The sequence below is a fragment of the Bombus fervidus genome, chromosome 2 (genome assembly GCF_041682495.2).
Source record: "Bombus fervidus isolate BK054 chromosome 2, iyBomFerv1, whole genome shotgun sequence".
Classification (NCBI taxonomy): Eukaryota; Metazoa; Arthropoda; class Insecta; order Hymenoptera; family Apidae; genus Bombus; species Bombus fervidus.
Window position 1 is genome coordinate 15,813,260 of NC_091518.1, and position 25,484 is coordinate 15,838,743.

The 25,484-nt window shown below is 44.3% G+C and overlaps 1 protein-coding gene across 4 annotated transcripts in view; it reads right to left on the reverse strand.

Moving 5' to 3' along the window:
• The window catches only part of LOC139994041 (uncharacterized), a 303,249-nt gene that overhangs the window by 223,917 nt on the left and 53,848 nt on the right, over positions 1–25,484 (reverse strand). For all 4 annotated transcript variants that reach the window (XM_072016334.1, XM_072016324.1, XM_072016315.1 and 1 more), the window contains exon 3: positions 11,829–12,026. In XM_072016334.1, the coding sequence (XP_071872435.1) occupies positions 11,829–12,026 (198 nt within the window). The remainder of the gene's footprint in view (positions 1–11,828; positions 12,027–25,484) is intronic.

Genomic DNA, 25,484 nt, shown 5'->3' on the forward strand with positions numbered 1-25,484 from the left:
AAACACCAGCGATATACACTTTCTCCGACGACTTTACGTTTTCATACGCCCACGACTAGATTATTACCGGTTTCCGATGTTATCGCGAAAAGCTCGCAACGAGACGGCGAGTTTTCCCGCGCCTTTAACACAGTCCGCCCTAGTCGAATTCGCCTAAATGCAACCCAAAATGACAAATCGTCTGAATAAGGTTCTGATTACCCTGCATGCATTTTCTGACAGACTGTCGTTTTAATATAATATTTATATATATAATAAAACATCAGGAGGCCGTAATGCGTATGAATGTATATTCATAGTTATCGTGACACACGTATTGGTCAAAACACTGTACCCTAAACCTAATGCAGCGTCATTACGATTTCCTGGTAGTAAAGCTATGCGAGTCGACGAGATTATATCATTAATAATGCAATTCATACAGGTGTACGAGGCTGTTATTGGAAATATAGACGTACAAAATTACACAAGATCGCTGCTGTAGGGTTCGATATAGACGAGCGATTTTTTGACGTTGCGTTTTCCCCGTTTTTAATTGGGAAAACAAAGAAAGACGTACGAAGCAGCGAGAACACAGCGTCAAAAAGTCGCTCGTCTGCAGCGGATCGACACGACGACCAAAATCGCAACGACACCGCACCCTTCGCGTGCATCCTCGTCTAGTAGCAAAAACTTCACGTTGTCGCATACCTGCCGAGCGGTCAAAGACTTCGTGAAACAACGCATCGATGCTACTCGTGCTTCGCACGAATCAAAGAATAGCACAATAGAAAAACGAACTTAGAACGCATTCTCACGCGACGCGGCGTAATCGCGGCACGAATAAACCGAACGGTCATTAGAAGGCGACGTCCGCACATGTGCGAGATACATCTCCGATACTCAATCTCCTCGGCGATCAATCACGTTGAAAAGTACCGCGCGCTTTCACTGCGAACGCAGCGCCGCTGTTTTCGTACGCCTCTGTCATCAATATCGCGCGAACCAACTCCGCCAGATCGATTACTGACGGTAATTATTTAATTTCCCGCGCGATCTCGCGCGGCCCACATCCACGGCTGCTGATCCATTATCATCAGAGCATTATTCTCTAGCACCTGCTCCGCTCGACTCTATCGGCTCTCCCCCCTGCCCCCCGCATGGATTAACGAGCCACGCGGTAATAAGTGGCGAGGGGGGAAGAAACTGCTTTTAGAGATTCAATTACGTTATCCGCATGGTAGCGTAATGATAATGGTCTTCGACTGGTTCTCGAATTTAGTTGCGTATATACCAGCGAGGTAACGAACGAGGAAGCGCGTCGGTAAGAAACATTCTCTCTCATAAATATCCCAGTTCGCCTAGCTTATGGTAATCTATCCGTTGATCTAATTTGGACCGAAAAGGAACGTCCTGGCATAATTAGACATCGTGTGTGTGTAACGTTGCTCGATTTATCGAGGTTTACAGATACATAGTTTGATTTCTTATTTCCTCCGAGAGGAGACTCTTTTCGACGCCTGACTAATCGTTTCGTGAATTATTAAAATTTCGTGAAAAAGATACGTATAGGCTTTCAAATGTATGTATATTTAGATAAGTAACGACAGATTCGTAGAAACCACTACCAACGACCTAAGTTATCTGGAATTCGACATCCTGGAATATAGGACCTTGCTCGACGACCGGAGGCACGTAGGGACTCAAATTAGCAGTTGCCAGAAATTTCAGACAACGTCGTGAGATGAAAGTTTCGTGAACGGTCATAAGGTACCAGAGATATCGAGGTATGCAACACCCTAGATTTACAGATCACCGTATCTCGTATATTGATTTCAATAACGTCATTTACTCCTGGGTCCAATGTCTATATCAGGTTCAATGAGCCATTTGTGCAAGCTCCTGCAATTTCTGGACAGTATACACAGCGTTCTAAGTATGACATTTCACCTACACTCTACGTGCTTAGAATCAGTTGCAACGACTTCTACGAATCCCCAAGTACCTATAACAGACCGTGATCTTAACATTAACCATATCGAATTCTAGGAACCTATGATCAACCGCATCACATTCTACGATTCTATGCTTATCGACATTCAACCCCATAATTGGTAACTCGTTAATCCAGTATTACACAAATCATAAATTATTACCTTGCTCAATACGACACCTACAATTCTCGGAAACTGTCCGTTTCAAGCACCAAACCAAGTTCCATCTATTTTGTAACCAAAAAGCTCGGTTTCCATCGAACTGAAGGCACATGCTAAAGGCAGCCAAAGAGATTCTAATTCGCGATGCCGACATGAACAGTTCTTCCTGGACGTCGCGGCTCACCGCTTATTACAAGGCGTGTAATGGGCTTCCGCGCGCGACTCGAGGCTTCCCTGGCTTGAGATAACGAGCGACGAGAAAAGGACCGCGAGCAGATTAACAGTACCGACTGTCGAGACCCGATCCGATTAAACCGCGCATAATAAATCGCCGAGAGTGCGATCATTCAATTAATAGCTGACGATGCAGCTCCGTGAAAACTTCTTCGTATCGCGCCTTTTCTTCTAAATATCGCACCTACGTAAACCGTCACGTTCACGCCTGATAAGAAACTCGCGCCAGCTCTATACTACTTGCTTCTAATTGCTTTTTCTACGTACTGGGTGACCAGATTGTAAAAGACTTATAGCCCGTGACAAACGTTCGAGTTCTTTGGATTACTTCAAGTTTTTCGATTACGTACTTCTTTGTTTTTGCGTTAGATCGTGCAAACTTTTTTATTTTGCTTTTTTCGCGAAGTTTTCAGTCTTGCATACATCAACGACGAAGAAGATATCCGTGTTATACAAATCACTGTGTATAACTCATTTGTCCAACTTTTTATCAGAATATTGTTTCATTAGCACACGGGTAAAGTGGTCGGTGAGATGCGGCGATTCATAGTACTTGAATCATAACAGTAATTATAATGGACATCGGACGTTCTAGCTGCTAACGATGAGAGATTCCACGAGGTTTAATGGCAATACCGTAAATTCCAGGCAACGCGTGTAACACGAGCGCATAGACGAAGTGTTCGCGAGCTCCTCCGGCGCGCTTAATAAAACGATGCGCCAGCTGGAAAAGGAAGAATGTGCTGTTTCGAGCATTTAACACGTGGTCTATCTCACGTGTATTCGAGTATTCCTCGGACTTTCGAATTTTATATCTTTCTTCCACGTATTCTTTATTAGGAATATCTCAAATTAAAGACAAAGCTATACCTAATTGACTTAAGACATAAAACATCAAATAAAATATAAGATCATAATCTAGATATAACGTTAATTTAGATGATCTCGGCGGTTAGATATGAAAATTAATAAGTTTCTTCTCTACATAAATCGGAGCGTTCTCTAATTGGATGCTTCTGTAATTTTTATCTGGAATAATATTCGATATTTTAAGCTTTTAAAAACAATCACCAAGATAACGTTCTTGCGTTTAAGAATCGATTTTTCTCATCGTTGTGTTTCCCGTTTCCTGTACGGTTAATCACTCGACGTATCCTCGAGGGAAGAAGGCGTTTCACGCGTAAAATTTCACAAATTCGAAACTAGAAACGTCACACGAGCGTGAAGGCTCGAGCGCGTCAACGGTGACAAGAAAAAGCGGGCCGCAGGGCATCGCGAAAAGGATGTATCCCGGCGTGAAAGCGATGGCATTCCATCGGGAGAAATAGATCGAACCACGGGAAACGGACTCGTTAGCGACCAACGAATCTCGTCCGGCGTATGATTGCTTTCTCATGCCGGTCACCGCTGGCTACCGTTTGACTCGACGATTTACGAACACCACTTTCTCCGTTCCAACGACGTTATCCAACGTAACCTGGCGTCAAAGCTAAACATCCAACTCTGATCGATCCGAACAACCTACTACACGTTATGTCACTCGCTATTCGCAAATTGAACCGGTTGAACTCAAAGAACGGAAAGTTTCTAGTAGTTTGTTCGTTCATCTTCGTAATCTAGAGGACATAATCCTTTAAAGAGAAGCGAGAGAACGTTGAAAGGTATACGTAATTCAAATGGATATATACGAGAAGAAATTGAATTTTACTATACGTAATTGAAGATTTTCATTACAATACTTACAGTCGAATAGAACCGAACGAAACAATTCTTCGTTGATTCCAATAATTCCTAACACGTCGATAATCTTCTAATAGTTTCTCAGTATCTCGTTGTTCGATAAATAGCCTAATACTTCCGAGCAGGGGTGTACATCGCAATTTACCAGTTTTTAGATATCAAAACGCGACGAGAAACTTGGACTGCAGGCCAAAGACAGAAGGATGGTGTTCAAGGTGAAAGGCTGAGGAAGTTGAGCTCCAATTAAATTGTATCTCCTTTAAGAGGGCCGCTGCCGTTACAGATAGCCCGCGTGCCGCTTGTTTAAGGCAGAACGCGAGCGAGAGCTCGCGGGTACAGCTCTCCCCCGCGTGTAAGAGAGCGAGCACACGAACGAACACACCGGCTACCGCAACCGGAGGAGAACAAGCTTATGAAGCAGCGCTAGTTTTTGCCCCGTCCGCAACGTTATGGGACTAATTTATTAACTACCCGATCGAGCATCACGGAACCGTTCCACCATCGGCTGCCTTCGGCCTTCGTACGCGTACAGGCTAAGCCACTCGCAAGAAACTCGCGTAATCTTCCTTCCAATCTTCGTGAAACGCAAGCCGTTTGATTCGCCAACGTTTCATCACGCCACTTTCTTGCCCAGCCTAGAACCATCGTCCCAAGGGTTTCAAGACTGATTTCACGGTAATTTCAAGGGGATCTTAATCGATTGGACGCTACGCTTTTGGAAGCGGATGGTGAGTGTTACATATTGGACTTCATGCATCATTGCTTTGGAATCTTGAGAAAGTCTTCTAATTTTGTTTTTGATGATCTAGGTGGTCTTGATACGTTTATTGCAACGAGACGTTTCCTTTAATTCGAGGAGTATATCGAATGACAATGTTGATTAGGGGAATTGATTCCGTTTAGGCTAAGTTTCGCGAAAGAAATTGTAACATTTTTGATATTATAGCTGAATGTAAATAGAGCGGATCAGGAATAACGTTTCATCTCTTCGCGATATCTCTGATACGCCGCGGCGTGTTAAACTTTCCCGTGTCAAAGGGGCACAAAAATGTTATTCGACATCAGAAATTGAAATATATTGTATTATTAACGAAACTTGTCGTATCTCGATTTTAGTACAACGCGAATTGTTTTCTTTTTAGCTGTTGCGTACAAAAATCTTCGAAATTCAATAAAACGTAGAAGATCGAAGAAACGTCAAAAACACTTCCTATCCCAACAATCTTATTGCTACAAGCTTTCGCCTAACTTTCCTCGGTCCTTGCCACAAGGAGAGACGCGATTTCTCAATAAGTTATTGGTTGCCGCGTTGAGATAAGTACCTCGTTGACAAACTGAATTGCAAGATCGAGGAAGTACGAAGGCAAGCAGACGGAAACAAGCGCATCCTTGGTATAGCCGTGGACGTAGGCCAGGCCCCGTGATAGGATGACAAGCCTCGCGGCGTATCTTATCGCGATCTCCCATCGAATCGATACGATGGGAGGGAGGGAGGTCCATGCGTAGTTAAGCGTTTTACGTTGGCGAGACTGTCCACGCGCGTTACCAGTTACCCACCCCCCTCCTCGCCACGTTTCTAACCAGCTATTAGAAATTGGTCGCAGTTTTTACGCGCGCGGATTCAACGCGACCCGCCTCGTTGTCCGCTCGATCGCGCTTACGTAAATAAAACAAAAATTCGCCGCCGCGTTTCCTCGCTTTCCTATTCATTATGTAAAAGCGGCCCGTTTGGAAAATAACACTTGCTTCATTTATCTTCCATTCCCGCTGCTCCCCTCGCTTCCCGGCGCGGCGCTGCTCGCGCGGATGCAGGAAGAGGAGAAAGGCTCTCTCGGACCCGAGAGATTGAATCTTCCACGAACAATGAGCCGCTGTGATACGCGTAAGCGATGCCAACGCAGATACCGCCCGTTTCTCGCAGCGAAAGAAGAGGCAAAAGGAAACGCAAAGCTATCGACTTTTCTTCGATTTCTTCGCAGCTCGACACTCGCACGTGATTCTAGCTAGATTAGGTTCGTGGCTGAAGCGGTTATCCAAAGGATAACGAACGGGTCTGGTAATCATTGGAGTACTTGTAATTCTTATTCGGAAATCGGTTTAAAGATTGAGCGGTAGAATGTTCTGATGCACACATTGTCTCAAAATTCTGTAAGTTTCGAAAAAATGAATATCCAAGCTTCTGTTGTTTGACATATTTCCAAGTTCCCGTCGAAGAAGCATCGACGAACGACGAACGGTAGCTGGAAAGCGAAGAAGGCTCATTGTCTCTCGCATGGAGGTCGGTCCTCGTTTGGTAGCCAGCAAGTAGGTAGGTAGGTAATGTAACCAGTCGCATACGTAACCGATTGGTCGCGGGTTAAGTAGCTGGTAGCAGCACGCGGATACTGTCTCCACGGTATCGATATATCACGCGGTGCGAGGCGGTCGAGCCTCGAGCGTGTCGTCGATCCCGCGAGCACGAGCCTCGCTTTACCTGTGCAGGCGAAAACTCGCATAAGCAGCGCGTGAACCACGTATGTGTTGGCCCTGTTCAACGAAACCTTAAAATTCCCATGGCCTGATGCCCGTGCGTTCGCCGGTGATAAATGGTTCACGATGGAAAAAATTTCTCCACGGTAGCATTTTAGTAGGTTTTTCATGACGAGTTCATATTCGATAACGAAACCGTATTGAACGAGGTCAGGGTTAGGAAAGAGTTATTTGACGAGTATTTGTGAAATTTATCGTTTAATGATTTCGAACGATGACGATGAGAATTTCAGAAGAGTAGGATATTTCGATTTTTGGAGAACCGTAGATAAGGTACACATAAGTCAATTCTAACTGGGCTAACTCTGTCTTAAGCGAAAGGATCATAGACGAAAATTGTATATTTCAAGCGCTCTATCATCCTATGACGAATTTTACGCACATTGTATAGCACCTTTCTCTGTCTTAACGAAGCCGAGCTTTCCACCGGCGTATCCAATATCGAGGGATATCGATGACAGAAGATCGTGGAAATAGCCTTAATTTAATCGAACGGAAATAATAGGAGCGCATTGGGCGGTTGTTCGAACGAGACGATCGAGAGAAACCAAGCGATCGCGTGGCGTGGGCCGTCGTTTCTGCTCCCGGCGCAGATCTTCCAGATTCAATGGCGAAAGATCGCCGGATAGCCACAAGAGAGACCTACATACATGTACACCCATTGGTGGTTTACACGAGGAACCTAGAACCTGGCTATGACTATCCTAGTCCCGAGTCGAAACCCGCAGCCTTCAATCATTGTCAATCAGTTCGGACGAGGCACCGTTACGGTGTCTTCGATGCACTCGTCCCGTGCTATCTGGCTACACCTACCTACTGCTATTCTTCGCCGACATTCCAGCCTTTACCTTACAGTCCCGTTTTCCACCAGCTTCGTCAATCTGTGCACACCCTTCGACTACGTCGACGCAGGTCCATCTTGGTCCTGGCTACCTAGCACAACCTCTCGATCAAATTGACTAGACTGAACGTCCTGAATTTAAGAAGCGAACGTTGGGTCTACTCTTTGTTTGGAGATGATTGGATCTGGAAAGTCTCGTTGAAACGAACATTAAGCTAACGAAAACGCTTGATCAGCTTGTAAGAAATGAAAAAGTGCGTCCTAAAAGACCTAAAGACACTCAAAATCTGTCGATGCGGTGAGACCAAAAACCGTATCGACTGGTCTATCGACATGTCATCGAGGTTAACGCGAGACAGTTATCGCGTTAAAACTGCCAAGCTGGTTAACAAGACATTCTGCTCGAGAGAATGGAACTGGAATCGTATTTCATCGCTAACTCGAGACGCGATTTCACATGCAACGGGAACGTCGCCGAAGAAACAATACCCGAAGGTGAACAGAAAGAGAATCGAGAACGAGTGGATGATTGAAACGGACCGACCCACCACTGACCCCCGTCGTTTCTTTCGCGATCGTAGTCTCCCAAGTACGCTCGATAAGCGTCTTGGCTGTAACTTGATGTTGCGATACGAACGGAAATAAATGTCGCGGGGTTCTCTCGGCCCCGTACACCTGTGCGACCGTTCGCCAGTCCGCGTTTATCTGCAGGGCTCGACCCACCCACGCGAATTCCTGCCCTTCGAATATCGAGCCAAGCACTATGCACGTTTCTAGCTCTCTCTCTCTCTTTCTCTCTGTTGCTGCTGCTGCTGCAGCATAGTCACAACCTCGCTGGTGATTCCTCGGTGAAACGTTCTTCCAGCAGAAACAACCGTTACGATAGCTCCAAAACTGGACATGGGATTTCGAAGTGAAGCATGTGAATTGTTTTTTGTTTTAAATGAATTGCAGAAATATTAAGTTATGGAAATATTTTGAGGTCATCGTATAAATTCTCGAATTTTACTACCGGAATACGTGATTAGGCTTCAACTTCTTAAAAAAAAAAAGACTACCTCTCTAAGCTTATTTATTGCAAACAGACGATATAAATAATGGTAAATTCCAACGTAAATGTTAAAAGATATTTGTAACATTCACATCTTCCTGTTCATTTTGGTTGATGAAGTTGGACAACACGATTTCAGGAAGTATCTCTACTGCTACATCCTCCATTCAACCGTCGATTATGTTTACCCAAGGTATCGAAAGAAGTGCCATGAGCAGCAACCAACGATCTATAAATCAATTTTTCTCCGTTCCAATTTCCCAAAACGAAAATCTCCGAGCCAGTTAAGAGCCTGGAAAGCCGCGATATGATATTTACGAGCGTGTTCTCCGGTTGAACGTAAAGGGTGAGTCCAGAGCCATTCTCAGTCAGTCGGGCGTCCCTTTTCCGTATACAGTACGAAATGGTCGTTACTTGGCAAGAAATTATTGCTATTACGGACGAAGCACACGCGCGTAACCTTGTTATCGGCTTGGTTGATACGGCGATTACGGATGCGTCGCGTGGTGGCGAGGCACCGTGTGCCTACGTACACCAGCTCGTACACGGAAAATCACTAGTCACACTCGCGTAAGAGAGAAAAAGAGAAAGAAGCAGCGTCTAGGCTAGTTTAATTGGATACAAGCTCGGGTGTAACGAGCTCTATCGAATTACTTGTCCGGTAGGTAATTCACTCGGCGCAACATTCGACAACCTTTCGCTCCGCGAAGCCGGTCGTCGTTTAACGACGGATAATTCCTGTTTCGTCCCGTATACATCGTGCAGGATGTTTATTGATCGAAACGACGCTGGCAAATTGCGCTGATGTACCGCCTCTCGGACGCTTTCGTCGCTCGCGAGCTACCTATTCCAGTTTTTCCAAGGGAGTGCTCCATGTTGCATCGAACTTTCTACCAAGATAATTCTTCTAGGGTGAGTAATTACATCGTACGACAGTAGGAGGGATTTATTAAGTTCCTGCGGGTAGTTGTTAAGGTAAGTCAAGTTAGCGAACAGTCATACTCGTTCTAGCAAATTCATTCTTTACGGTCTGTGACAACGTTCAAGCTTTCAATGTAGTTGATTTTTATACGTTAAATTCGAACGTTTACGGTTGTTCCGCTAATTAGCAAAATTCTACGATTCTTGAATCCTGATTGCTCCTCGATAGAAGAGCTTTAAAAGGCAATCTACTAATCGCAACGAAGACAACGACGCGACCGAAATGGCTAGCTAGAAGACAAGTCCCGAATCGTGACGGAAGAGTCGACTGGTCTGCGGACAAATTTCCAGATCGACAGTACCGGATGTGATTGCGCGCGGACAAAGGCCACAGCTCGCCTATATTAGGTAGAACGCGCCGGTTAGCTTCTCTGCCTACCTACTTTCAGAAATTCTGCGCTAACGAGCGAGCAGAGCTCCGCTCGCGTCGCTCCGCTTTCCACCGTGGACATCGCTGCCCCATATCTGCCAAATTGTCGTGAGCCAGCGCGTCGTTTTCTTTATTGGTCTTCTCCTTAGAATTTATCGAGCGCCGCTCGCCGTGCCTTCCATTGTGTAGAAATTTCCCTCGTACCCGCTTCACGTCGTAATAAGAGTTAGTTTTCGGAAATTCCTCGGTCAGGCTTCAGGGTAGAACGATGGACTCGTAGCTGTAATCTTATCAGGTTCTTACTATTGGGTCGAGATATTCTCTACGATAATTGACAGTTCGTTTCAAACACAGTCAACCTATTTTTACTTGCGACAAGCTTGGTCTGCGAACAGAGTCGACGTTACTTTCTTCTGTCTTCTCTAAATTTATATTTCAAGTTTAATTCCGCAACCATTACGAACACGAACAATGTCTCGTTCGACTCTTAATAAACTATAACGTTGAAACGTCAAAGTACATTTTTCGATAAAACACAACAGCTTTGATTTTGATGACACCGCGAGACTGTGCAAAAACCTCGGATCTCCGATTACAAACTCGTATATCACTAACATTCTATATCATCATACCTTTAAACACAACTCAACCCCACCACCAGAAATTCATTTCTCCGATCAAACACAATTCGGGTCGGCCGAATCAATCAGTCAACGTTCTCAGCGCCAATTACCGACCTTCCAAACGTTATTCATCAAACCCATCTTCCCCTCGAATCAGAGCAACCTCCGCCGAGTAGAAGCGGTTTGGTGTCACGAGATTAGGTTATTTCGCCACGTGCTCGACCGTTACCCCAAGCCGAGAACTGTCCCTATTTCACTGCGAGTTTTAATTAACGTTTACGAACCGTACAGCGGGAGATTTCGAGATCGGTGGTTAGGCGGAGGCTTTTGCGAACGCCCTCTCGAGACACTTTGTGCGACTGGCGTGGCTCTCCGCGTAAATAAATTAACCTCGGTGAAGGCACGTGCTTCGACGCGCTGACAACCCTCGTTGCTCGAGATTCGAGACAGGCCGGTTACCCGCAACTACAAGTGTTATTAGCGACGATCGACCGGCAAGGGTTGCCTTTCTTCTCGACGACCACTTCCCGCTCGACAATTCTTGCCTGTTTAATTGAATTTCTAAGCGTTAACGCTGAACTGTCTCTTGGAATGTCTCGCGTACCTAGTCTTCAGTACCTTTGCGAGGGCGTTACTCGGTTAATCCGCCGTTATATCACATTCACGCCAGCCGAGTTGTGTCATTGGAGACAAACTTCGGAAGGTTAAGTAACTATCTACGTACCAGGTAAAAGAAAAAGTCGCGATTTTTCTGAAAAATTTAATTTTAAGTTTAATTTTGGTAGATTCTAAGTCATTTTCGATCCTATTGTTTTCCGTTTAATTTCCGGCCTCGATTTTCTGTTGAAATTGTAAATATTAAAAGCGTAAAATGTTAAGCATCTTTTTCTTTGTTCAAACGGTACCGAGATTACGATAAAAAAAATTCGTAGATCGTAGCAGAGGCAAAGGACACCGATCGGAAATTCTGCTATCTTCGCGTATTCTCCAGCTATCAAAGAAACAACCGCCGAACAAAAAGATGAATTTCTCGATGCGCGCTTTCATCGCCGATTAAATCGGTCACCGGTTATATAAATAGAAGGCCGTGTCATCCGGACGATAAGTCGGATTTCGCAATTGGTCGCGAAGTGGATCCGGTCGCGACCATACTTGGACATAGCCATCTATGAGACTGATTACTTTAATCGCTTCGAGGAACAATCCGTCCGTTGAGCCGCATTCCCGCCGCTCTTTCACCTTTCCTGCCTCGCGGACGATCCAGTTTCACGGACGAACCTCGTACATTCGCGAGCGACTACGCGAAAAGAGGAAATAAACTCACCGTTTCAGAGGCGACAGACTTTACTTCCGCCAGAAGAGACGCAGCTGGTGACAGATAAGTCCTGAGGAAGTTCTCCAAGTTGCCGTGATAAGCGCACACCAGGATGTCCCGGGCCTGTCTTATCAGCAGATTGATAACGCCATCGCCGTAAATCGGTCCGAGCAAGTTCCGGACCAACGATGCGACATCTCCGCGACCCTGCAACAGAGCGGTCCTTTCACGAGCCTGTTTCCCGGAGAAACGTTACATATTACCGTGAAGTGACGTGGCTTGTTCGTATCTGGACAGGAATGAATTTCAAGGGTTGGGACGTGATAGAATGGCGACAGGTGGTGGAACGTGATGTAATGCGATGTGACGAACGAGTCATTCGGAATTCAAATCGATCCATCGTGTACTTTATTAATTTTAGAGTCACAGCTACACGCGTGTGCAGAATTTAAGTTTAGAAATTTGGCACGGAGAACAAGTTCGGTAGCGAATAACTGTTCCTTGTTCGCGGGATTCTTTCGGATGGAGGCCTAATCCAGGAACACGAAAATAATTTTAGAAAACAATTGATAATTGAATATACAATCCCCATTATCGCTAATGAACGGTATAATGGCTGGTAAAGGTCGAGATAGTTGCATTGTTAATATTCAGCACTTATCACGGACGCAGCAGCACAATGCGCGCGTTCTTATCTCCTTATTGTAGCCCCGTGATAAATGGACGAATACCAGATCATTATTATTATACCTGGTAGTAAGCTGGGGCAAACCAGATTAATTCCAACAGATAGTCGATAATTAACTACATTGTTGCCACTACATGTACGTCGATATACAATGAAACACTGTCTGATTAAATCTCCTATGAAATCGGCCCAGTTATACCTGCATAATATCATAACGATATCATAATATAATAATAGCGCAAAATAGGGTAAGGATATTACTACTGGCCATTACCTTACTATATTCGTAATGTAGAGATTTCACGTAATATATGGTGGCGTGCATTCCTGAGTTATATAACACCTTTGGGTTTCCGCGTTCTCAGAAGCTTTTAACGCGCTGAGCCATGGTTCCGGAAACGGGAAGCGGTCGAAGAAGCCGAGGGGACAAGCGAGCTAACGGTTCCAAGTTCTCTTCCATATTGTTATGGAATCATGGCCTACGCCAGGAGAATCTGTTATCGACACCGATCTCCCCCAATGGTGAGAACAAACAAGGGGGAATAAATTGAATTTTATGGCAGCACCCGTCCACCACTTCCAACGAACTCTTGGAACTTGCTTTTGGGGAGGTATGTACGTCAATTCGAGGAGCATCGCTGGACTCCGTTTCTTCCGCCTGTCTTTTGTGCTTTCGAGAGATGTACGCAAAGTATATTGAAACGAGGGTGCTGATTTATCGAGGAACTTTTCGCTTTAATTCAAGCTGGCTACGTACTTTTGCTTATAGTCGCGCAATTACGTGGTAAAATTTTACAGTCTCGAGAGTTGAATTCTAGCACATTAAGAACTAAACATTTTACGTACTAAACGAACCTAATTGCCAGCTACTCTTTCGTGTCAAATATTACACGTTAAATAAATCACTGTCAACCCCTCTTACCTTGTCGTTTATTTTAAGCATAAAATCTTGATCAAATTTCTTGACTGATATCTCCACGAAACACAGGATATTTCGTCAACAGCTTCTGACAATAAAATACAAATACACGAGATCTCTTCGTGCATCTATAACGTGTCAACGATTCAAACTCCATAAGAAACTAAAAGAAAAAAAGGACCATCTTCGTAAAAATCAAGGAAAGAGAACGATTCTCCTTAGTATTTACACAAATCACCGGCAGACGTAAACGCGTTTATCCAAGATCCCTTCCTCCAATCCGCGTGGTCCTTCGCCTTCATCGATGCGAATCGAGGCGATCCAGTTCGTCTTTTTCGAGGAACGCAAAGTTGGTCGGCCTCTCGAGACTGTAAACCAGATACTTTCCAGCAAAATCGGCTGGTTGTTCGCAGAACGACGTCGCAGCGGGGATCGGGACCCGGTGCTATCCGCTTACGAATCGCTCGGCCGGCGGGCGTCGGATGGCGAAGCGGACAAGTGGCATGCGTCGCCCCAGCGGCGATGTGGCTGCATTATATCGGCGTGCATCGTTACACCGGACTGCATAAACATCGCAGTTTAGCGGCCACTCGAGAAACCGGGGAACACCGCGATGTAACCATTATACGCGTACTCGATCGCCCACGTGCGTCCGCCCTCATCCGCCTGGTCTCCGTGCTCGATGAGCGAAAATGCTACGAAACTTGCGCGAGGTACGTGTGGAATGCGTCCGGTTGAGAGTTTAATCGGATACTTTTTGTTTGTCGTTATGTTTCAGCTTGAGATTTTCAGAAGATTTAGTAGACGTCACAATTTTAAAAGGTAGCACATCACAAATTTGCAAATGGATAGAGTTGAACTTACAACTATTAAGAAAACGTTACTTATCTTCGTTACTGCTACTCCCTTCGCACTTCTTGTACCTTTTTTCATTCCTAGAATTTCTTTTAACACGCTCTTGCGCTTTTCGTCTCAACATTGCTTTTGTAAAGAAATAGCGTTACACCAAAAAATGGCAGATAAGATAATCGAGTATAAATACGGCATCGGACTTTACAAGCTCGAATAAAGTAATAGCGATATATTGTCGTCGATTTCACAAACAAAAGCATAAACTAGATAGAACAAATACATTCCTTTCTCTGAAAACAGCGATCTAACAAGATCAAACAGTTTAAGAAAAGAATCTAAATCACCCTCGACAATCGCTATTCGCTCGCTTGGATCGCCGCTCGAGTGACAGCCACTTCAATTTGTAATGTCCCGATTACATGGTTCGAGCAACTGTTAGCGATCTCATAAACGAGTAGTATAAATCAGCTATTGTCTCGTTGGATCGATAATGCCAAGTATCGATAATTTTCGTGGTGGAACGGGAGTCCGACCCTCAGGATACGACGATATTCGAATAATAGGGCCATTTCAGGGTTCGTCAATACCAATATTTGGTCAGTCGAAATTTATGGGAAAAGGGTAAGTCGACGGTGCATAAAAGACTCGTTAGGGGAGGATGGTCTCGTCCCTATGGGGATTCTGGGAAATGAAAAGGGACGTGGAAGCCGAGGGTTCGCATAAATTAACCGTGGCTACAGCGGTAGCTGTTTTAATAGACCACCTTATGGAGGCATATTGTTTATTAATGCGTTTGCTCGCACGAACAGTCCGCTCTTGATTCACCGTAATGTATCTACACTTCCCTGTGATAATGTGATTTATGAAATGCTCGGCTAAACACGCTTCGATGTTTAGAAGCACGTGGTGGGTTTTGAAGGCAGATGTATTATTAATAAAGCGATTTAAATATTCTAATGAGAGTTAGGTGGGAAGTTCGTTGAGAATTTATATACGAGTTTCGAAGATTCTATATTTAATGATCTTATTGATAAACTGCGGTTATACTTAGTATTAACACGATAAAATTGACAAATCTGGCACAACAGGAATCGCTATCATAAACAGCCTGAACGAATGAAAATATTTTTTCCAGAAATTCTAAAATTTCTCTCGTTTAAAAGCTTCCTCATCCTCTAATTTCAACCAAACATAAATTGTGGATACATAATACTTCCAAACGAGAACTCTGAGAACAAAACAATGCCGAATTAATCAACCCCTAAGCAAACATTCGATAAAGCCCGACAATTTAACCTGGCATAACGAAATCAAAGATACTTCAAACGAATTTCAGTGGCCGTTTCTCTTGCCAATTCGCCCCATCAAACATCAATCGGATCAACTACTACAAGAGCCTTCGATCGAGTTCACTCAAATCCCCGCAGCGAATGCATTCATTAAGCTTCGTTGCAACGAAAAGAAAAAGAGAGAGAGAGGGAGAGTCATCGGAGGGTGAGAAGGGTAGAAAAAAGTATAACGCGAGAGAGAAGAATAGAGAGAGAGAGAGAGAGAGTCGAAATTGTCGGCGGTACAAAGCGGAGTGCCGGCATAGAAAGAACGCGAGGAGAATTGGGACGTCAGTATGCCAGCAACCCTGCCTTTTTCATGCGCCCGTCTCGCTGACAGCAAAGCTGGAACGATCGCGGAATTGAAATTGACCGAGAACGCCACGGGGTGGGCCTTGATTAGCCCCTTTGTTTAACCGGTCGCTTTGTTTAATCGCGTCCCGTTATAAGCGCCGCGAGTTCCTTTCACGCCCACCAATTTGCATTTCGTACGTACTCGCGAATTTCATGTTGCAGCACGGTCTGAGTTTTTGTGTATGATTGGGATTTTGTGGGAGATGGAGTCTTGGGAGAAAGTGGACGGAAAAGGGTGAACGTTGCGCGAGAGGGTAAAACTTTAGTCGACTCGGGTCTAACGTTTATAAATACCATTGCTCCAGGGTATTTGCATATTTGTTTATTTTGAACAAGTTAAGTTACTGACAAAGTTGATTTTATTGTTCAGTCGTTATTCTCGCACGTATAAAAGAATATTGTAAGACGACAAAATTGACATTTGCTCGTACGATAGGAAGGCTGTGACTTTAGTTCAACGATATTCGTAAGTTTCTCAGCAAATAATTCAAATTGACGGAAGCTAATACCTGTCATCCTCGATCACTATACGGTTTATCATGAACGTACACGATTCGAATAACACCCACATACTGTTGCTACAAGCCAAAGGTGTTCCAAGAGAACAATTAATATCTACGCCTGGATCACGTTTTTCCATCGGCACCAATCGTTATTAATTCGTCGAACTGTCCGAGACAGCGTTCTGCTCGTGTAAACCAGTTTGTATCGAGCGACCACGTCAACCGGTGAACATTTGATTAGTACGTTCGAGCCGAACAGATATTCGAGGTGTACAGATTTCGCAATGATCTAATGTAATCCCAGGAGATTTGTCTTCACCGTGACACCGATCGCGGCTCGAAAACTCCGGTCATGGGAATCTATGGTGATCATAATGGAAACAATGAAACGTAACCGAGAAGAAGAAGAAGGAAAGAGAAAAAGAGAGAAGGAGACAGGCTACAAGGCAGAGAGCATAGAACACTTTTCTCGCGCGGGAATAATACAGATCGTGAAAACATTTGTTACACGATCTCCCTAACCAATCAGCCAGACGTCCAGTCCATTCTCCGCGATGCGTGTCTGCGGCATAGAATATAATTTAATACATTTATATAACTGACGGGTTATCACTCTCGCTGGCGTGTCTGACACTTCTTACGTGGCCGGTATTCGCGAGGGCTTGTGGCGAATTCGCACCAGTCTCAGCCTGCGATTCTCTCGCGGTCGATTCCCCTTGAGTCTGCGTGAAAATTCCTATTCTACTTCTCCGTAAGTACTTCGTTTCGTTCGCCTCACTGACTCGTCCTTTCAATGCTTCTACAGGATTTCATGGTCGATTTGCAAAGATCCTTTGGCTGTCTCAACAGCAGAGAAATCAACATTTTGAAACCAGAAAAGTTGCTTCTTCGTTGCAGTTTTATGGAGAACGCTTTCCTACGTCTATGTACATCTCTCTATTTGCTTCTATCTAATTTACCAAGATCTTATAGTCGATAAATTTATATTATTATTAAAACTAAGTTTCCAATCTCCGTTTGAAATCTACACCTCGTCGTGCGAACGAGGATCAAATCAAATTATCGTAAGTACAAACTTCACGACCGTGTTTCAAACGCTATCATACTTTCCCATGAATAGCAACAGTGTACCGCTAGGCCGAGACCCTGAACCGGACGATAGACACCGGGCAACGACAATCGAACCGAACAGATAACCATCGTGATAGAGAAGAAAACGCAAATCGATCGGTCGTTCTCGACGATCGTGTTTGAGCAAAGTTCGTTAAAGGTATCGACGTTGCAAGCGTTGTGAGAAGTGGCAGGGACACTTTTGCAGCTCGATCCACTTACTTTCGCCGATATTTTCTCGTTCTCGTCTCGTTAAGAACTCTCCTAAGTGGCCAGCCGACTGTTTCACGATCGACCGACGCGACGGTGACGCGGCGTCGCTTCGTAATTATCGAAAAATCGAAACACACGAAGAGAAAGAGAGGAGAGGCCGGTGTCGTTAATTAAATCGCCGCGGCGACCGAGAAAAGCCATCGGAAGCGAAGCCGCGAGCCAGCTTCGAATGGTTGCACAATACACCAGAAGCGCTCGCGATATCCATCAATGCTGCGTTGTTTAGGATCAGGATAATGCAACGGACCACCGAGTCCGCGAGCCGAAGGAGAGAGTTTCTCGAGCGAGACGGAACGAAGACAGGAGGAAAGGGGAAGAGGGACACGCGGGATGGAAACGCGCATTAATCAATCTCCGCACGTGGAAACCCGCGCTGGCCTGATGAAGTGCCTCTCGCTCGCTAGTCCGATAAGCTTCGTGAATTGTCGTTTTCTAACGCTGTGGCACGCACGTGAGATTCGTTAGACACGCGTTTCTTTTTCTTTCCGCTTTCGGCAGTAGGGAGGTAGGTGTCGTTATTCGATCGTTTGATGTAATCGTGACTCAGAATCGTACGCTACAAACTTAAAGCTTCCACAAAATTACAAAGACGTAATTATTAGAAAATAACAACTTTGAAAAAAATCATAGATTTTACCCTCAGCGGTAGGCGCAAGGTATCAGAAGAACAGAGAACAGAGTTTAGAAGTGTGAAAAATTCATCGCAAAGATTGGTGCTAATCGAACGAAGTTCATCGACCTTTCCCGGATAGGACAACAACAGAGGCCGCAACAACTTTATATGTCAGTGTGATATTTGTATCTAAAATTGATCCCTTATCTCGGTTCCACGGCGAACACGGTCTTCCGTCGACGGAACAATGGCAGCCGCTTTCGAGAACGCAACAGGCCAACGCGCGGCGTGTTCGATCCCCGACGAGCGGACCGGAGCGCAATCGCAATAGCGACGACGACGACGACGACTCAATCCAACCAGCCCGGTGCATTCCAAGGATTTGTTTCTACTCAGATTACAACGGCAGATATCGACGACAACCGACCGATATTTCATGTTAGAAACGGCCACCAATGCCCGTCGTTAACTCACCGGTTTCCACGCTGCGGGGGTTGAGTGCAGAGGAAGTTACCTTCTTTCTGTTTCTAAAATTTTTATGATCTTTTATACGAGGGTGAAAAAAGATTATTGGAAGGAAAAACTACTAGGGAGATAAATAATCTACCTCCTCTTTGCGGGGGAAATATCTGTTGGAAAGGGAGAATGAAACTTTCTATGAAAACTCGTATAATTTTATTAGAGTGGTGGATAACATAGCGTATGGGAAATATGTGACTTTCACTTCAAATTGTCACGTATTATTTACAGTAATATTCTTTAAAATGTTGATTTCAACGTTATTTTATAGCTTCCCTGTCGATTCATTTTCTACTGAAAAATCGATATGTCCCAACATTTGCATAACTTTCTCCAAATGCTACATTTACGTTTATACGAATAACTTCCACGAATATTTTCACCTATTAAATACGAAAAAGTAGTTTACTACGATTTCGATAACAGAATTCGAGAACGAAATTAATTAAAAAATTCGTTGGTCAATTACGAATTTGTAACGTCTCTATTATAAATCTCGCAAATATTCCATACAGATTATGCCAAAGCAAAATTTATTCTTCTTTCGTGTCATCGACGATGATTGACAGCGAGATGGAACATAACAAACGGTATTAACCCATGGAAACGATATTTCGCATGCATCGGTATAACGTCGGTTCACTACGAGAAATCAAAATTAATGAAAACGACGTGAAACGTGGCAAGCAACCCTGAATCAGAAAAACTGTCGGAATACCGTGCAGCACTTCCTATTGCGACACCCCCGGCCAGCTGCCACGTCAATCTCCACCCTGTACCGATTTGATTGCGGTCGCGCAATTAATTCGCTGTCCCGCAAAAACGCTCGAAGCAACATTGTAGCAGAACGCAAGTCGAAGCCCACGGATCACCGATCCAGCAAAAATTTCTCCAGCCTCTATTACGTGCTCGGCGCACGTGACTCGTGCGATTGCGTTACTCGAGCAACGATGCAATGCAGCCACGCCAAAACAGAAAGAGAAAGAGACAATCTCTCTGTGTAGACACGCTCGCGATATCGCTGACACCTCTCGACAACTACTCGAGAGAGAACGAGTCAGGGGTCGATTCGACGTTGACAAGAGAATTATGCCGGAATAAAGCGTTTTAAAGTCTAATTGCGTTTCTATGCGTGTAAATACGAAGAAAAAATGGTATAAGTTGTAACGAGGAATATGTAGAGTCACGCGGCAGTTGGAACGCAGATGCTGGATTATCGGTGGTGGATATCAAGAATCCGACTTTCGCGCGCCAACAGAACAGAGGAAAGAATTGGCTGTGCAGGTCGCGGCGACGGGTCACGGCTGCGGCACCCTGTATATAGGACGATGACGTCACCGCGGCTTACCTACCGGAGCAGAGTGTGTAAAATGCATCCGGTGGGTGTGTCGCTCCCATACCCTTTATGACTCCGCGCTGGCGCTACGAGCGACCAGCCCGCTTCTTACAAACGCCGCGCGGCTTTAACCGTCGCAGAGTCGCGCCGCGTCGCGTAAACGACCCGCCGCGAAAGGGAAGGTAATCGCAGCCGACCGCCACTGCGATTCGCCATTCCATTTTCACCGACGTTCCCAGCAGGAAATATCGTAGTATTTCGAATTTCAAGCTTAGAACTTGGGATGTTTTATGATTTTTTGACGAGTTCTATCGAATGGCTCTGGACCAAGCGTTACACACGGAATTTCCTAAGAAAGTTTTCCCAATGTGTTCGACCGTTCGCGGAGAGACGCCATCGCGAGGAAGCGCGCCAACGGGAGTCGTAAATTCCCGTTACGATTAGATAATCGACGTCACGAAATGATCGGTCCCCTATTTCGTTTAGGATAATAGAGGTGGTTGAACTGATTATAACACTGAAGTAACAGGTTACGATATACACTTTATTCCAACAACTTTATAGACATAGACAGTTGCGCTCGGTGCGTATATATAGGTTAAATAGATGACTGATCTAAGGGTGGGAATCCAGTCAAGAGATGTTGACTGATCTAAAGATGGAAAACCAGTGAAGTTCGGTGACGATGCTGTGGCGGAGGAAAGCTATCGATGGGTGTTCTAACGCACGGAATCATCGGATTCGTTGATGGAAATTTTGGCCAGGAAAGTGAGGGCAATAGTCGTTGCTTCTAATTGGATAAGAAAAAGATTGGTGGGCAAGGAAGGAGAAACACCAAATTTCTTGTACCTTCTCGGAATGGACAATAAATACCAAGGAACACTTGAAGTAAAAAGATACATGTTTGATCTGAAGGATCTTAACTATGAAACTGCCAAGATTTATGGTAGGTCCTTAAGATTGCTGAGGATACGCAAGAAGAATGTGTAAACAGTCACCGGACGTAACACAATGCGTCACGAAAATTCACTTTACGGAAGTTCAGAGAACTCGTATAATTTATTTGCGAACGAACTTGTGCTATCGTAAGCGAGATTTACAAGATCGTTTCTTATATGACGTAGCAAGAAATTCTGAAATGTAACATCGCCAGAATATGCCAAAGTATGTGCTGCAGCCTGTGAAACGTATTTGTAGCGATCGAACGGATCGAAAAGCTCGTTACACGAGCCACGAAACAAATAAGGGAAAGTCGAATAACGCGGAGCAGGGGAACGAGTAATAATGGAAACGCGACAGATCGTACGAGACACCTATTTACCAGTCGATATCGTTTAACTCTCTCCTCCAACTCTAAAAATCAAGCTGAACGTTGGTCCCAGTTGGTTGACAAGCACGCGTAAACGCATAGAAAACGCGACTCAACTGAAAAATTCATTCGGTAATTACTGTAATTCGCGTTTCACGTTATCAACGACATTGCCAATTATGCTCTTAATGTCGCTCGCGAGTTCTGCGGAAATATCGTGCGCGCGCTGTAATAAATCAATCGCCATCTACGTTGCTTGCAAATTGGTACCATGAAGTTACTACGTATAAAGCGCTTTCAAATTACTTCACTTTTATTATCGATCTTGAACAGAGAAGTTTCAGATCTTTCAATTTGTAATTCTCTGTTCGACGAAACTTGAGTTCCGAGTGTCTGGTAAGTAAAGATCATTTCTACTTTCAAACTCAAACTTAAACTCAAATTCAGACTCAAATTCAAATCCACACCGAATTCAAATTCATGTTTGAATCTTTAAATTCGAATAATTCGAACTTTTAATTAACTATCGAAGCTCATAAGGAAACGTCAAGGAGAATTCGAAAACGAAATTTTGACAGAAACTCCGGTTCGCTCCCGTTGATCCGCGCGATTAAATTCTCGTTGCGTGCACGGTTGAAATTAATTGCGGCTGGCACGAGGGCCACCCGCAAAGAAGTCGCGGAAGCGCTTTAACTCCAACAAACGTTCTACACGCGAGCATTTCCTCCCGTCGCTTTTGCTCGCTGTAACCTGTAATATTTGCTCCAATTTTCTTGCGTTACATCGTCCCGCAAATCGCACCCGTTTACTGCAAACTTCGAAGCGGCGAACAGTGTTGCGCAACGGAAATCTCCACGTCGAATTGCCACGGTGTCGTTAACTCGAAGGAAAATTACCGTACGTACGATTATGTAAGACGGACGCTTTGGCGCGGTCGAAAATCGTAAGCGAGAAAGGACGCGGCGAGATGGCTTTTAACGATAATGGAGGCTGAGGTGACGGGTCTATAAAGGGGAGAACGATGTCGTTATTTGATTCGTCGATTGCCCGATCCATCGCAGATAATATCTCGAAAATGATGAATCGATTTCTAGGATCGTTGAGGATTCTGCAATAACTTTCAGTCCCGTCGCTATTAACGCGGAATATTTGCTCCATATGATTTTAACAAAATTAACGACGAAAATACTACACATTTTATTTTCTTGTCTTATTTAACATACCACTTGGAACAGAAATCTCCCAATCAAAAATATTTAATTCGTGTTAGAAGAATTGAAAGACGTCGATATAACAATATTTTTAAATAATAGTGTATATCTGTAACTCCTTCTGAATTTCTATAAAAATTCTAACTGTCAAAAGTAAATTCCAAAAATATAACTATAAGGCGAAAAAAAAAGAGTTAAAAGTATACAGGCTTCGCTGAGAACTTAGAAAATTAAAACATATCACAGTCGCTTAACACGCTAAACAACGCGCGATCCTCTCATCCGCAAAGACGAACATCGTCATTTACTTTCTCACCAAATCAACACACCCACGCTATCGATCCAATTTATCGATCCTCCGCTGGAAGATCGCTGGCAACAACGGCGATCCCTGGCCGTTACATTCTCTTCAAAAACGTTTCCATGTATCCACGAAGTTATCGGTGGATCGGACGACAGGAACCGCTCGAGGCCGGGAAACACGCACCCCGTAAATCAGCTTGGAGACTCACTCGCATTCGCGCGTTGTGCAACGTTCGCGGCGGTAACAAAGTCCCTGGGTGATGAACGAGTACAGCTAGTTCAAGGGAGTCGAATTTCCTCAACCTCCGCGTGATTTTCCATGTTCCAAGCGAGATGTATATAATCTCGTGTAACCTGCTTATCCGTGTTCGTGAAAAAATCAGCCTCGATTCTCTTCTAGCGAGTTTGCAGTAACGTGGAAGCAAGTGATCCTTACCCAGTGAAAGAAGAACGTTAGACTATGTCTACATCGGAATGTGTTGCAAAATATGTTGAATATATCCGAATATGTGCACCGTATAGAACATAGGACACCTTCTGACTAATTGTACCATGTTCTGATGAATGAGACATCCGTAGACGAAACTACATATACGTCCATGTCCATAATATCGTATATTTGATTATCCTGACAAATTCGTCAGAACAAGAATCTACCGTAACCGTGACTTAAGATAGTAGGCTTCCAAGCTGATTACGTATAATAATTCTATAAGCTCTATAAAGCACATAGCGACGCAACAATTTTAGCGAATGGAATACACCTCGAATCACGAGTCTTTATTTTTATTCAGTAAAATTTCAATAGTTTCGATTAATCACGCTGATACACCGTTCCTTATTTTTCTCCGCTCATCGTGTATATTTGTAACGGAGCTTATATCAGGATTAGGTGTACAAAATCGAAGAAGGAGAAAGAAAGCAACGAGGCAGGCGAAGGATCCGAGGAGATAGACTTTCACCTCGCGCTTGGCACGACGATCACGAGGGATCCGAGCGTGCTGCATAAAAGAAAGGACAGACGCCGCCTGGAGATCACCGAGCCGCCTTGAATCGCGCGGCAAATGAAATCCCCGTTGCTCTCGGACCGCGGAAACTGTCCCTTCCGGCGACTCGTAGGTGGAAACTCGGATCTCGATGCTCGCGTACCGATCGACCACAGAAGCAACCGCCTCTTTCGAGCGCTTCGAGCTTCGTTCTCCCTTCGTTTCCTCGTCCCTCCGTTTTAACTCCCTTTCGTTCTCTTTCTCTTTATCCGTTCTTTCGAGCCGTTCTCCGCCTTTATTAACCCTGCGAGCTGAACGTGTTCACCTCCCGACTACGACGATACCGCAAATATTTGCCCATCGACTTTACGCCATTCTTGCACGGCCGAGAAACAGGTCGCTGCCCTTTATAAACATTTAACGCCATCACCGGGAATCTTGCTGGGTTAAGTTATATTGGAACGGACTGAACGATATTACGCAGTGGTACGCGCTTATGAGGGGAAATTTACGAGGTCAGAATCGTTGGTAGAGTCGGAGTAAAGGTAGAACATCGATTTTTATATGAGAATTTATCGAAATTATGAAGATACTTTTGAAACTTTCTCAAATTTCATAAAGTTGTAGATTTTTGATAGAAGATACGTTTTATAAACGTAGAATTTCCATAACGTGAAATGTTTGGAAAAAATAAATTGAGGAAAATGGAGCAATTTGTTAGAAATTTCAATTGTTCCCTTAACGATGGCGTAAACGGAACGCAATTTCGCGAACATCCAACCAGAATCGTCATTTCATCTCCTGTTATCCGATCAGAAATGATAGGAAGAATCCGAATGAGAAGCGGCCGTTTTACGTAACGCTGTGTCGGTTTCGTTATTCGAATCGGCTTGGATTAACCAGCCTCGACCGCAAAACCCTATCAACCGTTGGGCCTCAACCGTTGAATTAAAGCCAGCGACGTAATATCCGCGGACAGTTATGACAATAGCCCGTGATTCGTGTTAGAGTTAGAGTTAGAATTGTGGAACGTGATCGAGCGATGAGCGCTGAGACATCGTTCGGTTACGTACAAGAGATAGTATTAATTACCCCTTAATTGCATCGCGACGATTCTAGGGATTGTAATTTAAAGGAAATCGCGGTATCGTACCGCAACGAGGATCCTACGTTCGTTAAAACGAAGCGGAGAGTAATTACGTTAATTTCAATCGAATCATGGATTGCCGGTGATTGCTATACCGTTTTGTACAGATGAAGTCACTTGCGTGGCAACCGTTTGATGTACGTGGAAAATATTTGAAAAGAATTCTTCTTAATGGTACGATACTTCTTATTAAATGTAAAAATATTAACTCGAT